The 14,733-nt window shown below is 41.0% G+C and overlaps 1 protein-coding gene across 1 annotated transcript in view; it reads left to right on the top strand.

Moving 5' to 3' along the window:
• The window catches only part of MBOAT1 (membrane bound O-acyltransferase domain containing 1), a 58,001-nt gene extending 43,689 nt beyond the window's left edge, over positions 1–14,312 (top strand). The window contains exons 7-13 of the mRNA XM_050891831.1: positions 44–227; positions 1,875–2,067; positions 5,275–5,378; positions 8,779–8,843; positions 10,230–10,362; positions 11,564–11,715; positions 13,478–14,312. Coding sequence (XP_050747788.1) covers positions 44–227; positions 1,875–2,067; positions 5,275–5,378; positions 8,779–8,843; positions 10,230–10,362; positions 11,564–11,715; positions 13,478–13,610 — 964 coding nt within the window. The 3' untranslated portion in view covers positions 13,611–14,312. The remainder of the gene's footprint in view (positions 1–43; positions 228–1,874; positions 2,068–5,274; positions 5,379–8,778; positions 8,844–10,229; positions 10,363–11,563; positions 11,716–13,477) is intronic.
• Positions 14,313–14,733: the final 421 nt, after the last annotated feature.

The following is a 14,733-nucleotide window of genomic DNA, read 5'->3' as shown; positions in this document are numbered from 1 at the left end:
TTGGTTTTTTTTCTGTTTTGTCGTGTGTGGATGATTTTCACAGGACAAGACCTTCTTTACTGGAGTATTTAAGCTATCTCCTCAATTTTATGAGCATCATAGCTGGGCCTTGCAGCAATTATAAGGACTATATAGCCTTCATTGAAGGGAGGCATGTGCACATGAAATTATTAGAAGTGAACTGGAAGCAGAAGGGTTATGACAGACTTCCTGATCCTTCTCCAACTGTAAGTTTTAAAATGACAAAGATTTATTGCAAAGGGCAGGAGAGTACAGCTTTGCACATGATTCTCATAATTAAAAACTAAGAATAAAACCCATTTTTGGATTATCTTCCCCGTAAACGTTACAGTGGTTTTTTTCTGTGAAGTGGCTGCTGTTTTTATCACAGGGTCAAGGGTGAAGGGGCTAGTATCTTCCTCTTGAATTCCCCAAATGCATTTGGCTTGCAGAACGGGTCGTTGGTTAATGAGCGTCCTTTGCGCAGTGATGGGAACGGTCTGCAGGTTCTGATAGTGGCGAGTTGCAGTTCAGCTCCAAACAGAAGAGGAAATGTCAGAAAAAAAGAAAAGTCAAATCTCGCCCGTAGTGCAGGAGATGTTAGAAGTACATGAATCGCGGCTAATCAGAAACTGTAGATTGTCCAGGTGCTTTGCAAGAGAATCTCACACTTTAAGATGACTTGGAGGTCATTTTTCACATACAATTAACGCTAATATGATTTTATATTTTTTTAATATTACTTAAGACCTTCTTACAAAATGACCTTCTTGTAAGGCAGGATAACGTAGCATGAGAACCAGATTCCTCTCTCTTACCTTAAGGCGACACTGAATGTGTAGCCTTGTGAGTGTGTGCAGAATGTCTCCTCTGAAATTATGTACCTATACATACCTGATTCCTGTTGCACAGGGCTGTATTTCTGCTGACTTCAGTGGTGTTACTTCTGACTTAAATTAGTCTGACTGAGGTCAGAATAAGGCCCATATTGAGTTAGATGCAAGTCAGCAGAGAATATTAAAATTTGCATTGTAACCATTTGAAGATAATTGCACATTAATTTATTCCTGAATATGAAAAAGATATAAAAAGAGTACTTGGGATCAAAAAATGCACTGTTGTTTCAATAGTATATTGCATTTTTATTAGTCTTTTGAGAACATGAGTCAATTTTTACGTGGTACCCAAGTGCCAGATTTACCTTTTTAATTATGACTATACCAAGGAGAGTTTACTCCTGATGTGTATTTGAAATCGAGCTTCTAACTACTGACATGATTGTCAATACTATTAGTATATAGAAATCTAGGGAGCGGTAATAGAAAACAGTATGGCGTAGCAGATACCCTATATCATGGGAAGGTATGCATGCTGTATGAGACATATGCTTTTTGGACAAATGATTTTTAGCAAGACCTCTGGATGGTAGCTGGGCAATAAGACCTACTATTGTACTGAATACCAATGGTTTTGGCTTCCAGGAGGAATCCAGTCTTTATTTCCAGGAGATGACAGTTCGTATAGGGAAGATTTCTCCTTTACATTGTAGGGCTTGGTTTTTTGTTTGTTTCCTTTCTCATTTTAGGACCTTTACTAACTGATGTAGGAGTCTCTTGTGACGTTCATCACCAATTTTGACTTCTAATTGTCCTTCGTACCTTTCTATAGGTAGCTCAGTTAAAAAAAATTAAGCCAAAGCTTTGACTGTGGCCTTTTCTTTGTTACCTCTTCTAAATTAATTATTATCAATTTTGTCACTGCTAACTTTATTGGTCCTTGAAGTGCATTGTTTTTGTATGTTATGAGTACTGCCTTTTTTCTTTCCTTAAGCAAATATTTCTAATGAATGTTTCATTGTTGTTTGTGCTTTTTAGGGAGCAGTGATGTACAAGCTGTGTATCACACTAGTATCTCTCATTTTATTCTTGACACTTACCAAGAACTTTCCTATGGCATATATTATTGATAATGAATTTCTTGATAAAACACCCTTCTTGTCAAGACTTGGTTACCTGTATATTGTAACACAGGCAGCAAAACCAAAGTATTACTTTGCATGGACGTTAGGTAAGTCTGGCTACATCGCTTATTTTTGTAGGTAACAAATAAGTTCATAAATGGGGAGGGGGGTCTGAGACATTGGGGGGGCGGGGGGGGAAATTAATCCCTAGACCTGTAGTTCCCATGGGAAAAGTACACGTGTTCCTGTAGGCAGTGGATCCCACTGAAGTGGGGACATGTCAAAAGTTTTGAAAAACATGCATAAAATCTCTTCTAGCTTGTCTGACATCCCCTGCCTCTGGAACCAAATCTGCTTTTCAGCTTCTTGCCGGTAAAGTCAATGTAACAACTTCCTTTTACTTAAAACTTTCTACCAAAATAATTTTTACAGGAAGTCTTAGGAAAAAAAGGTTTGTTTCCTCTAAACCTTGATTTTTATGCTTCATTCATGATTTGCCACTTAAGTCAGTGGGGTTGGGAGGTTAAAATTGGTCACACTGGCTCAGGCTTTACAAGTATGTTAGTGCAAACAGATCTCTCTCTTCCTTTAGGAACCTCTTTAGCACATGCATCTGTATTAGAAAGCTGTAATGCTTGTTGAGGGGCTGAAGTTAGGCTTTGCCTCTAAGGCACTGTTTGATCCTGTACATGTTAGCTTTGAGCGATCAAGAGAAAGGATTGGAGAACCATGGGGAAGGTGGGGAACGAAGGAGGTGATGGGAAGGACCCAAGAATCTCTGCAAGGAAAAGGAGAAGAGAAGGAAGAGGGCTCATTATAGAGAGAAGCAAATTTCTTTTATGGGGAGCCAGCTAGACTGGTGGTCAAAATAATCTTTTTGTGTTTTACCTTCTTCCTTTTAGAAGTCACCTTTCCCATCTATGTGTGAGGAGTCAAATCCTTCTAGGCCAGGCTGAAAATTGAGAGACTGAATTTTTTTGCTGGTATTACAAGACTTTGTGTGTAGGGGAGATCCTGAAAGCTCAGCCAGCAATGCATACACCTGAAACTGAAAAGAATGTAATTGAGATGGGATGGAAAGAGCCAGGGAAACTCATTGCAAGGCTGTGATTAAACTGCTGGGAATAAAACTGACAGATCGAGGGAAGACAGCCAGGACAGGCCTGTGTGGGATGGGAAAGGCTTTGGGATAAAGAATTGCTTGCTCAGAATTTTATTTTTGTGGGATCCAATGTTAAATTGTTGCCTCCGTTTTTTCCGGCATTGTAGTTAACTAAAAGTCCACTATCAAAGAGATGAACTGAACTTGGATTTGTGACATGACTAAGCCATAGAGGCTCTAGAAATATCTTAAAAGTGAGGGGGTTCGGGAAAAGTGTGCATTGCATACTGGAGGGTGAGGCCTCTATTATTCACGTTGCAAATCCAGGGAGCAGAACAGCAGACACTTTATCCTTTCGCAGTTTAGCTCCTGGTGGCATGGCCCAGGGCATTACAAAAGTGCCTGCTGAAATGGCTGATAAGCGCTTCCTGTCCTCAGAAAAGGACAGTCACGCTATTGTGTGAGAGCTGCACTGCTGAATTCCTCCAGATCCATGGAAAGATGGAAAATTTGGCTTCTCGCTGCATTAGCAATAGTCATGGGAACGTGGCTGCAAACCTAACTCAGAGCTGTTGATGAAACCAGTGCGAGACTGAGCGCCTGCATCCAAGGAGCTGTGAAAGTGATACTCCAGAGCTGTTCCAGTCAGCAGGGAAACCTCTGCTGGGCTTTGCGGAGGTTGGGGTGTCGTGAGCAGTTCAAGGGTGGACAACTGCGGTGGTTCTGCGCTTCACACCTTGCTCTGCAGACAGCAGCTTGGGAAGCGAGAGGCTGATGGGTCTGCTGTATTATTACGTCCCTGAATTTCTGGTTTCTTGCTTTTTGGCAAAGAAACACTAAGCGGTTTCTCCCACCCTTGGAGCAGCAAGGAGGAGCAAATCCAAGAGTCCCCGTGCTCTGGGTTACAGTTACGTGCAGCTCCAGTCTCTGCAATTGGGCAGGGTCCTGTGGGCCTTGCAGCTTGTTACTGATCTCATAGCAAGACACTGGCAGGCCATAAGGTAAATATAATTTCAGACAGGGTTGTTGGTTTGTTTTGTTTTGTTTTTTTTAACAGGGAAAGAATTAAAAACCTGGAGACCTTTCTTTCCATCAGTAAAATCTAGCTCATTTAGTAAAGTGGAAAATAAAATTGAAAGTTTCAGGTTAGAGAAGGTTGCTCATTTATTTATTCATTTATTTTTGCTCTTGTTGCTTTTAATTAGGTTCTCTCCCTAGTTTTGTGCTTGGGATTCATCCATGAGCTTGTGCTTGTATTCATAGCACTTACAAAGCAAAACCAGTTTTTATTCTTGGGAAAGAAATGCTGACCTTTTTAAAGCATAACTTAACCAGGCTTGTATTTTGTAAATGATCTAGAAGGAAAAGCCTTACCTGTATTTTCACTGTCCTTTTTCTTCCAATAATCCTTGGTGTTGGCTGCACCTAGTGATCCAGAGGTAATGAGTCCCTCCTGTTTTCTTAGTACAATGAGAGAGGATTTCTGGCAGGGGTGCGTTAAAAGCGGGATCTTGAGACCCAGTGATGAGATGGCTCCCAGGCAAGGCTGAGAGGGGAGATAGCTGACCGGGGCCCTGGGAAAGAGCACGAGTGCAGTATGTGAAATGCCTACAGTTACCCAAGCTTTTATTTGCACTTAAAGTAGTTAAGTCTGTGATTGAAGTTACTCAATACTTGATTTGTAGAGATGGTGAGGTACTTAGGGAGGCACTGAGTAACAGTATTAGCAAAAGGCTTTGTCTGCGGAAGTATGAATGAAAGTCTTAATTAAAACAACCATGTTGGAACTCTTAATAGGAATGGTAAACATGTCTTTGAGACACTACAGTTTTGCTGAATTCTGGAAAATGCTATGACATCCAGGTACCCTTTTGAGGAAAAAGCTAATTCATTTTATGTCAACTCTTGTGTATCTATCTCGGATAATAAAGGCAAAATAATGGTAAAAATGATTTCTATCCATTGTTGGTTTTTTTTTATTTTATTATTTTATTTCTTCTGCCCAAGGAGTAGCTAGTCATTCCTCTTGAGGAGATGACTCTTGTGTTGCCGTATAGCAATGCCCCTTTCCCAAGAGGAAGCTTCTCTTTGAAAGAGAGGATGCTAATTGCTACAAAGCTGGCTTGAATATGTATTTGGTGCCATACTGACTTGTAAGAAAACATGGCTCCTCCAGCAGTCTAATTTGACCTGTTTTGCTTTGACATTGCAGCAGATGCAGTCAACAATGCAGCTGGCTATGGATTCAGTGGAGTTGACGAGAGGGGCACTTTCCGCTGGGACCTGTTGTCCAATTTAAATATCTGGAATATTGAGGTGAGTTAAAGGAGTGGCTGCATTGGCATAATTATAGAGAAATGGGCGTGAAAATGGGGACAAGCTTTGCTGGAAGGAAAATAACTTCATGCCACCAGGCTGCCCCTCTTTAACATGGAGAGGTTTTGTATTTTATCTGTTGCGCAGATAAAAAGCATCTGTCACACAGCCTTTGTCACGCTCTGTATTCAGGTTGCGTTTCTAAATAGTTTATAGAGGGCTAATAAATGATTAATCAGATGTTTAATAAATGAGCAGTCAATTACTGTAGATTGTGGCTGAGTTCAGTGGGTCAATAAATTGCTCGCAGCTATGATTCTCCACCATCTGTGGTGTATTCTGTTTATTTACTTCTAACAGTCTTCCACTTTTGTAACCCAGTTGAGATGGGTGGTGGTAGTGAAAGAGGCCGCCACGAGTAGGCATTGCGCAGACACTTGCAAGGGCTGGGTCCCTGCACATGCCTGGAGTGCCTCTTGTAAGTGGAGAAAAGCAAGAGTTGGAGAGATAGCAAGTACAAACCGAGCAACCTGAATGGGAACTGGCAGGGCCACATAGAGCTTAGATGGCTGCTGATCTAGAGCGCCATCCAGCAAACCACACTGTTTCTCAAAACATTTGTCACATGTTTCTTATGACTGCAGTATACTCTTGACATCCATTAGTCTTTTGTAAGCTATTTGTATTTGTTTCTCTAATGCAAAAGATGGCCAATGTAATTTGTTTGCCCTGAAGAATATTTTGTGAATGCCAGTGGGATGTGAAAATGTTTACGTGACTGAGACTGCTTTCTAAAGGCTTCTTTTCTTTAGAAATAGGAGGAGCTTCCCACTGTAATTCTGTAGTTATGATTTTAAAAGGAAAAGCGGATGAAAACAAGTTGACTGCTTTATTACTGAATGATCTGTGAATAAGTGAATGTGCTGTAATAGCTCTTCTCAAAAATGAAAGACCCCCTGTAATCTTCACTGAAAGATGCCAAAGCTAGAAGTATCATTATACATTCTCTCTTTCTCAGCGTCCTTTCTCTGTCTTTTTTTTACCTTAATTAATCCTCAGTATCCATCTCTCCTTGAGCGGTACAGAATACACAGCCCAGAAATGCTTTATACTCCTCGATGGCGGCAGCACGCCAGATACCACTCTGAGATCTTGAATCGCTGTCTGATTCAGTTTTGGGGCAGGAGATGATTCCTACCTTGATGAGCTGAGGCAGTTCCTGCTTGAAGGAGGCAAGTGAAGTGCAGGCAACACTCTTTAGTCAAGCCAAATTAAGGAAACGGGAACCTTTGCTCCTCCCTACTCACTGAGGTGTAACGCCCCTCAAAACCTTTTTTCCTTTGCTGGTCACATGGGCAATAGAGATCAGGGTGGAGAAATTATTTCCAGGAGCATAAAACAGAGTGCTCTCCATTGATTTGGTCACGTGTGCAATGAGAAAAAGAAAGGCTACAGAGACTATTATTTGGGTAAGCCTTGAACTGTCACTTTATGCACCAACAACAATTCCGGGAGTTGAAGCTTAAGTGTGATTGTACAGTGCATTTTAAGCAGGTATATCCACCTGCATATGTAGAATTGCTTAAGGGTTGGGAACTTGAGTGCTAAATGTGGCTAAGAAATGACCTGATCTGTAGTAAAGATAAGCACACGGCAGGAGTTGTGAGGGCATTAAAATGTGACAGAGGCTAAACATATGCAGGGGACTTAAAAGCCTTGGCAGCACGCACATTTTGACAGCCAATGACTACTTTCTCTCTTGGTAATGTAGCAGGGGAACTTAAAGGAGGCCAAAAGAGAGTGACAATATTAGTTGGAAGAGAAATTATATTTTTCTTGGCTTCTCTTGGTGCAGTAATGCAATTAAAATGTGGCAGTGCTGCATTGGAAATTGCTAATAATTTTAACTGTTTAAACACAGAGGATGAAGTGCTAGCCTTCAGGATTCTGTGTGGAAGTGCAAAAATATCTGCATATTCCCCTTGGAAACCTTTGCCTTTAATCCATCTTTTCAGTGTGCCCTTGCCTTCAGCTGATATGGGAAAATAATGTGGTGTCACTGAATCATGTCTGTGCTTGGTGAGGAGGTCCTTGGAGGTTTCTGTCAGCAGACAAGGAACAAGCGGGAATGGGGATGGGGAACGACCAGAGGTGAAGTTAACCAGGATTAGGGGAACTGATGCTGAATGGAGTCCGGCAGTCCCCTAAAGCTGGGGGAACTGGTGCTGTGAGGAGGTACAGGTGGTTCTCCCAGGACCCTGGAGTCCACTCTGGTTTCTCAAGCTGGGCAGTGGGCTGAGAATTGGCTTCTAAATTTAGTCCTAAAATTTTTTGTCCATGTTTTTAAGTCTTCGCCCTTCCTTCTCCAAATAATAACGCATTTCTTTTAGTTTTTATAACACTTTGTTTTAATAGCACTCTAGGGAAGTCCAGACTGCGTACTATATGGCAAGATATCTCTTCCAAAAATGAAGCTGTTTATGAACTGAAGGGAAGGCCAAGCATGTAAAGCAAGAAAGCTTTTCAGATTTCCCATGTCCTGGTTTTGGCTGGGATAGAGTTAATTTTCTTCCTGGTATAATGTTGTGTTTTGGATTTAGTATGACAGTAATGTTGATAACACACTGATGTTTTTAGTTGTTGCTAAGTAGTGTTTATACTAAGTCAAGGATTTTTCAGCTTCTCATGCCCAGCCAGCAAGAAGGCTGGAGGGGCACAAGAAGTAGGGAGGGGACACCGCCAGGACAGCTGACCCAAACTGGCCAAAGGAATATTCCATACCATATGACATCATGTCCGTATATAAACGGGGGGGAGTTGGCCGGGAGGGGTGGATCGCTGCTTGGGAACTAACTGGGTATCGGTCAATGAGTGGTGAGCAATTGCATTGTGCATCACTTGTCTTTCTTGGGTTATATTTCACTCACTTTTTGTTATGTTCTTTTTCATTACAATTATTATTATTTATTATATTTTAATTTTTATTTCAATTATTAAACTGTTCTTATCTCAACCCACAAGTCTTACTCATTTTCGATTCTCCTCCCCATCCCACCACGGGGAGGGCGGGGGGGGGAAGTGAGCGAGCGGCTGTGTGGTGCTTAGTTGCTGGCTGGGGTTAAACCATGATATCCCATAATTTGAAAAATAACTAAACATTGTATTTAATTTTACAAAACAAAGTGAGATTTTATGGCAAGTGCCAAGTGTTAGCAGTGAGCAATCGGCCTAGTTAATGTCCCTCCCAAAACGTTTTAGTGTTAACGATGAACTGTGGCACAGTCTTCACAACAGTTAGCTACTAGAATTAATATTTTCCATGTATCTCCTCTCTAACTTAAAATGCAAGTATTATTTTACAGGTTTCAGTGCTAACATTTCATGTGAACTTCTTTCTTAGACTGCGACAAGTTTTAAAATGTACATTGAAAACTGGAACATTCAGACAGCTGCCTGGCTAAAACGGTAAGAGTAATGAAACAGTACCGTGCTTGTGAGACCCAAAAACTCTAGATGGCCTGGAAGAACACTGACTGGTGAATCTCATAAATGTATAGCCACTTGTTCTTTCTTTGCTTCCTGTGTCTGTAACAGTTGGTGGAATACAAGGGTATTTGGCGCTGTAAAGTTTTATTGCGGCAAATGTAAAACGCCCACATTTTATGTATGAGCAGCAAAGTCATAAATAAACTGTTCAGATCTTCCATAATAAAAAGTAATAGCATTTTGATGGCATCTTTTAGGCTGCTGTTTGTCTCCGTTGTTCTTGCTGTACTGCGTCACTTTGCTATGTTATATTTCCCGGGCATATCGCTACCGGAGGTGAGCCTCGCTGTGTCACTGGGATTCAGTTCAGCTAGAACTGGAGAAACGTCGAAATCTTCAGAGCCCCAGTGTAATCTGGTTTGGAGTTACCAGAAGATGCTTGCCAGGGAGTCCCTGTTTAGGATATGGAGAAGAGACTTCTTTATAGCACTGAGAGGACATGATTTTAACTCATGACTGTTAAGGCACATATAAGAACTAGCATAAGTCCAAATTTTCTAGATTGAACTGTCTCTCGTTACACGTTGCACTTTTTGGCATGATTAAAGCTCAGGGTACAGTCAATGTGGTGTCTGAAATGCAGGCACAGATTTATTGTAGTTATCATAACGGTTTTTGTTGTTAAATATATACATCTTAAAAGTCAATGTCTACTATTTTTCATGATTCAAATGATGTTCCTGGTAAGAAGTGCCTTATCTTGACTCGTTTCTTTGGAACACAGCATTTCAGTTAAACTTCAGATAGCCAAGATAGGTGTGTTCTTGAACTGATATCATTTGCTTGCATCTTTGGAGTAAGACTTTGGGCTGCTAAAGTTAGCAGGAATCCCCTGCTTTGCAACAGTTTACGGCAATCCCTGTTGTTCCCAGCATCTGCCAGATAACAGTGCCTAAAAATATCTCTGTTCACCAGTGAAGGGTGGGGTCATGTCTATTTGTCTTTCAACTCGCTCTTGATCTGCCATCAGAGTTCTGAAGGGTAGTGTATGATTCCAGATAGAGGTATAAAGGTGAATGAAGTCTTGCCTGCCCTTTACCCCATTATTTATTTAAATGCTATGAGCGCCAGGAATATTTGTACAGCCACTCTTTGGATACTCAGTGCATTAAAGCATGCTTCCTCTTTCCATCTAAACCTCCATTTAAATGAAGGGAGAGTGCCTCATGCCCCGGTCTGTAACAAAGGCAAGATAAGACCATTAAGAAAACAGAGTAAGACCTTAAAAACAGAGAATGATTTGAAGTGCAGTGTCCATTGTTCAATTGTATTCAGCCTCTTCTTGTTTTGTTTTCGTTTTTGCAGTGTCTGCTATGACAGAGCTCCCTGGTACCCTACGGCTTTAACATTTATCCTGTCGGCCCTGTGGCATGGTATCTATCCTGGATATTATTTTACATTTCTCACTGGAATCCTTATCACACTCGCAGCCAGAGCGGTATGTACCTTTCATTGTTCTCTTCTAAGGCCCATGCTAGATACTCTCTAGCTGTCAACTGCAGGGACCACCCTGACATGGTCAAGCAGCTCGTCCCTGCTGTGAGCCCTCTTTCATGCCTTTGTGGGCTTGATGTTCACTGAAACTTTGTTCTGAATTGATGCTAATTACAAAGTACCCCCAGCAGTTACAACCAGCACCAATTCTGCACGTGCTGCAATGCTCTCCCTGGATGTCAGAGGAAACATTGCTTGTGGGTGTACAGTTGGTAGTGCCCACCGGCTATGTCCATGCAGTCAAATTAGCTTGGGATTCAAGGTCATGTTGGAGTCCAGACTTCTGCTAGGTTATGTTGCCCATATGCTGGTGTGTAATTGGCTGTGGGCCCTGTCTTTCACAAGAAGCTGTTATGGGTTGAGCATTAGCCCAAACTTGAACTCTTTCAAGTGGATGCAATTGATGCAGTAAACTGGTCTCTGTGTTTATGGGCCTCATCTTGGGTAGAGTCACCAAAGACAAAACAGGTTTCATGTCTCACTGTTGTTGAATTTATCACTGCTGATCCTTCAGGCTGAACCAGCCAGTTGTGCAGGGCTGGGAAGCACCACCATTGTCTTTCAGAGTTTGCCTATGGATAAATAACCAGGTCTATCTGAAAGGTGAATTAAACTAGTGATCAGTATTAACTGCTATGGCTAGAGCAGGTGGCTGAACATGTGGTCTTAACATGTGCTTTGCCTCTCATTTATGAGGATTTCATAGATGTGAAGCTAAACCAAAATCTCTAGTGAACAGCACACGCTTGCAGGCATAAACACATATTTGTTCATTTAAAGTAACTTTGTTTCACTGTTGAGAACCAGTAATAAATCAAAATGAGGAGGGAGGAAGATCAAATCATAACAACTTCCCTCCCCAAAGATACTGTGCCAGACACCCAGTGTGAGAGTCTACTCCTGTGATTATGATGAAGGAAATCAGGGGACACTTCTCTGTGATGCTGGTTGACTGTGGGATCTTGGATACGCCAGTCAATACACTTCTGTCTTCCTACTCTCAGTGCTTTCTAACTGGTGCATAAACTTTTCTGTGATACTAATGCTGATGATAAGTGGAGAGTCATACACTACAACGCGTCCGCGTGATTTTGCCTAAGAAATGAATTTATATCATTTTCTGTTTAATTTTCCCTGACCTGCAGATAAGAAACAATTGCAGACATCACTTCCTCTCGTCAGTGCCTCTCAAGATAGCCTATGACGTTGTTACCTGGGTTGTCACTCAACTGGCCGTGTGCTATACTGTTGCACCGTTTGTTATGCTGGCTGTTGAGCCCACGATTAAGTTTTACAAGTAAGTTCTCTCCTCTTGACTGTTATTCTCCAAACCAGCCCAGGCTTTTGTTAAATAACCCAAACCACACTGAAATGCAGTTGGCATTTTATCAAATTTGAAAGGAGTTCAAACAGGATGCTTAATAATGTGTAAGGGGTGATTTTTGCACTCCTGTAACTTAATGAGGTAATACTAATGCCAAGGCAGAGCACTTCACTTGTACTTCTCAGTCTTTCTGTGTCCTTATGTGACTTTTCACATACTCAGTTTCCTTTTTCCAAACAGTTGAGTATCAACCATTAACAGTAGCCAAGGCTGGAGAGATTAAGAATAATGTGAGTTGGCAGTAGGAAGGACTCGATGAGAAAAGACCAGGTTTCCAGCTGCCGAATGCATAAAACAGGAGATGTGATCGGTCAGCAGGAGATAAGGAGGGTGCCTGGCAGAGCATTACTTCTTGAAATGAGTATGCTTTTCTTTTTGAATACCTCCATAGGAAGTGAGTACTTCCCTAGGTTCCTTAAAAATAAGAAAACACTGGTGCTGCAGAGTATATTGAATATAATCTAATAAAAATAATATGAAATAGAGAAATTGAGAAAATAATTTGAAAAGGGAGACTGGACTACATTGGTTTATTTTTCTTTCATTCTACAGTGAACTGTCAACATAGAGTAACAGGTTTTGGTTAAGAAGAAAGACAATTCCCTCCTCTAACATAAAAGACATAAAACTGGTAGTCAAGATAGCTGCTGTCAGTAAGTCTGTTTGAAGGGGGTTGAATTTTGACATTTTCTATTCCTGTTTCTTAAAACATTTGATTTCAACACAGAAAACTTAACATATAAAAATTACTCCAAATCTTTCTTAGTTTCATTCCTTAATATTTTTTGCCCTAGTGACTTTGAACATAGTCAACATTTAAACTTAGAGACTGTTAAGCAAGGAAATTGTAGGCCTTTGGACCGGGGCATGAATTTTTGGAGCACTGCACACCTAGCAGTGGTCTTAAGCACCTTACAAGGATATTAAGAACTACGGTAAGAAGCATAAATGAGACCATAGAAAGGTACATCTCTGTGGTTAAGAGCTGGACCATACTGCTCCCAAACATCATCCTCCCCAGGCTGCCAGAGCCTCATGTAGTTGGTTTAAGTATTTTTTATTTCTGTTCAATCTTGTGTATACTGAATTATTTGAAATAAAAATATTTGATATTTAATAGGATATCAAATAAAGATATCTCTGAGTAGTTGCCTTCAAAAACACAACCCTTCTGTAAACATCATTACCTGACCTTCCCCAGTTAAAAGTTGAGTGTTTTGTTTTATTTCAGATCTCAGCACTTGGAATTAATTTTTTTCTTTCTGTCACTTTTTTTTTATTTTTTTTAAACTTGTACAAGTTTTATGCCCTAACCATGAAGGATGTTTCTTCAGAATGTGGCCTTGTATACTCTAACATTAAAAGACAGATGGGCTGAAGTAAGTCTGGGGTTGAATTAGATGAGTTTGTCTGAGCTGTCAGACTTTGGATTCTGGAGTTTGCTGATTGATTCCTTGCCTCATTAACATCCATGGCAACATTTTCATTGATGTCAGCAGATACCACATGCAGGGGCTGTGTGAAATTCAAGGGTGTATTTTTGTGCTTTCTAGGTCAGGTTCATACTTTTTACATTCATCCCTTAGCACTAAATTCTGCACGGACTTCTTGAGGTTGCACAATTCGTGTTATTACCAACAAAAATATAATACTCTCTTTCTGCTTTTGTTCCCAGGTCTATGTATTTTCACATGCACATTCTAAGCATCCTGGTGTTGCTCGTGTTACCGATCAGACCTCAAGACCACTCCATAAGAAAGCCTCAGAATCAGGCCATGCTGAACTCCGTTAAAAGCAAAGACAAATGATGCCTCCAAAGAAAATTGCCAACATTGGGAAATTGAACTGTCATATTGGAAACAAACAAAGAAAAAGAAAAATGGGTGGGATGAGGGTCAAAGTACAAGACAAGTGGCATTTCTATTGGTTGTCTTAAAATCTTACTGGACAGGGCAGAAAAGAGCCTGAATGACTGTATTTCGAATTATTCCAGTTAACAGGGATTTTACAGGCAACGTTTACAGGCTCATGGGGCATTTTGATTTTTTTAATAAATATTTTTATGAAGTGTTTTTATATATTTAAACTTTTTCACACAAAGAGGCATTTTTTCTCTTTTACAGAAATATACAACTATTAATCAATAAATAATCTTGTGATTAGAGGGACAGGAAGCAGCTAGTAAAGAGTTAGACCAGCTGCCTGATAGCCTGGCGCTGTGGGCAGCTGGCAGGGGAAGCTTTTAATCTCTTGGCTCTGGAGAGAGATGGTACAAGTAGAAAACTACGGACATGGGGTTGCTCAAGGTGCTGGCGCTGACTTCTGCCCCAGCAGGGAGAAGAGGGAGCGGGACTTTCCCTGGCAATCCCCAGAGCAGGGACTGCAGCCTGAGCTCGGCAGCAAGGGTATTTCACATCCTTCAACTGAGACCTGCTGGTAATGAGGGCAAGACAAGTCCCTTGGGAATAGATGTCTGGGAGCACTGGCGACTGGCTAAGCCAGAATCTAAAGCCAAGTAAAAGTAAAACAAAGGCGGGGGGGGGATGTGGGATAGGGAACCCAACCTAGAGTAAAAGAAGGGACACACACCCTGTGATCTGTAGAGTTGTGCTTCTCTAATGATGCAGCTGGTGCTCATTGCTACATCAGCCTTACTTTGCAGTTTTAGTGTGATGCAGCACTTCCATTTTGGTATCAAAATAACTGAGGAGCCATGCAGGTTTAGTGTTTTAAAGCTCGCAGTTATGGGTTAAATCTGAAAAAGGTTTGTAATGGATCAGACTGTTCTACTCAAAAACATCCCGTCTTACGGAGGGGTTACTTTCCAGCAGGATAACACTAATATGAAACCTGAACAGTAATTATCATAGTCATAATAATCATTCTCTACAAAATATTGTGATGTGATATGATCATCACAAGAGTCAAGAC

This window comes from Gymnogyps californianus, chromosome 2, assembly GCF_018139145.2.
Source record: "Gymnogyps californianus isolate 813 chromosome 2, ASM1813914v2, whole genome shotgun sequence".
Taxonomy (NCBI): domain Eukaryota; kingdom Metazoa; phylum Chordata; class Aves; order Accipitriformes; family Cathartidae; genus Gymnogyps; species Gymnogyps californianus.
This window is presented reverse-complemented; position numbering and strand designations above follow the sequence as displayed.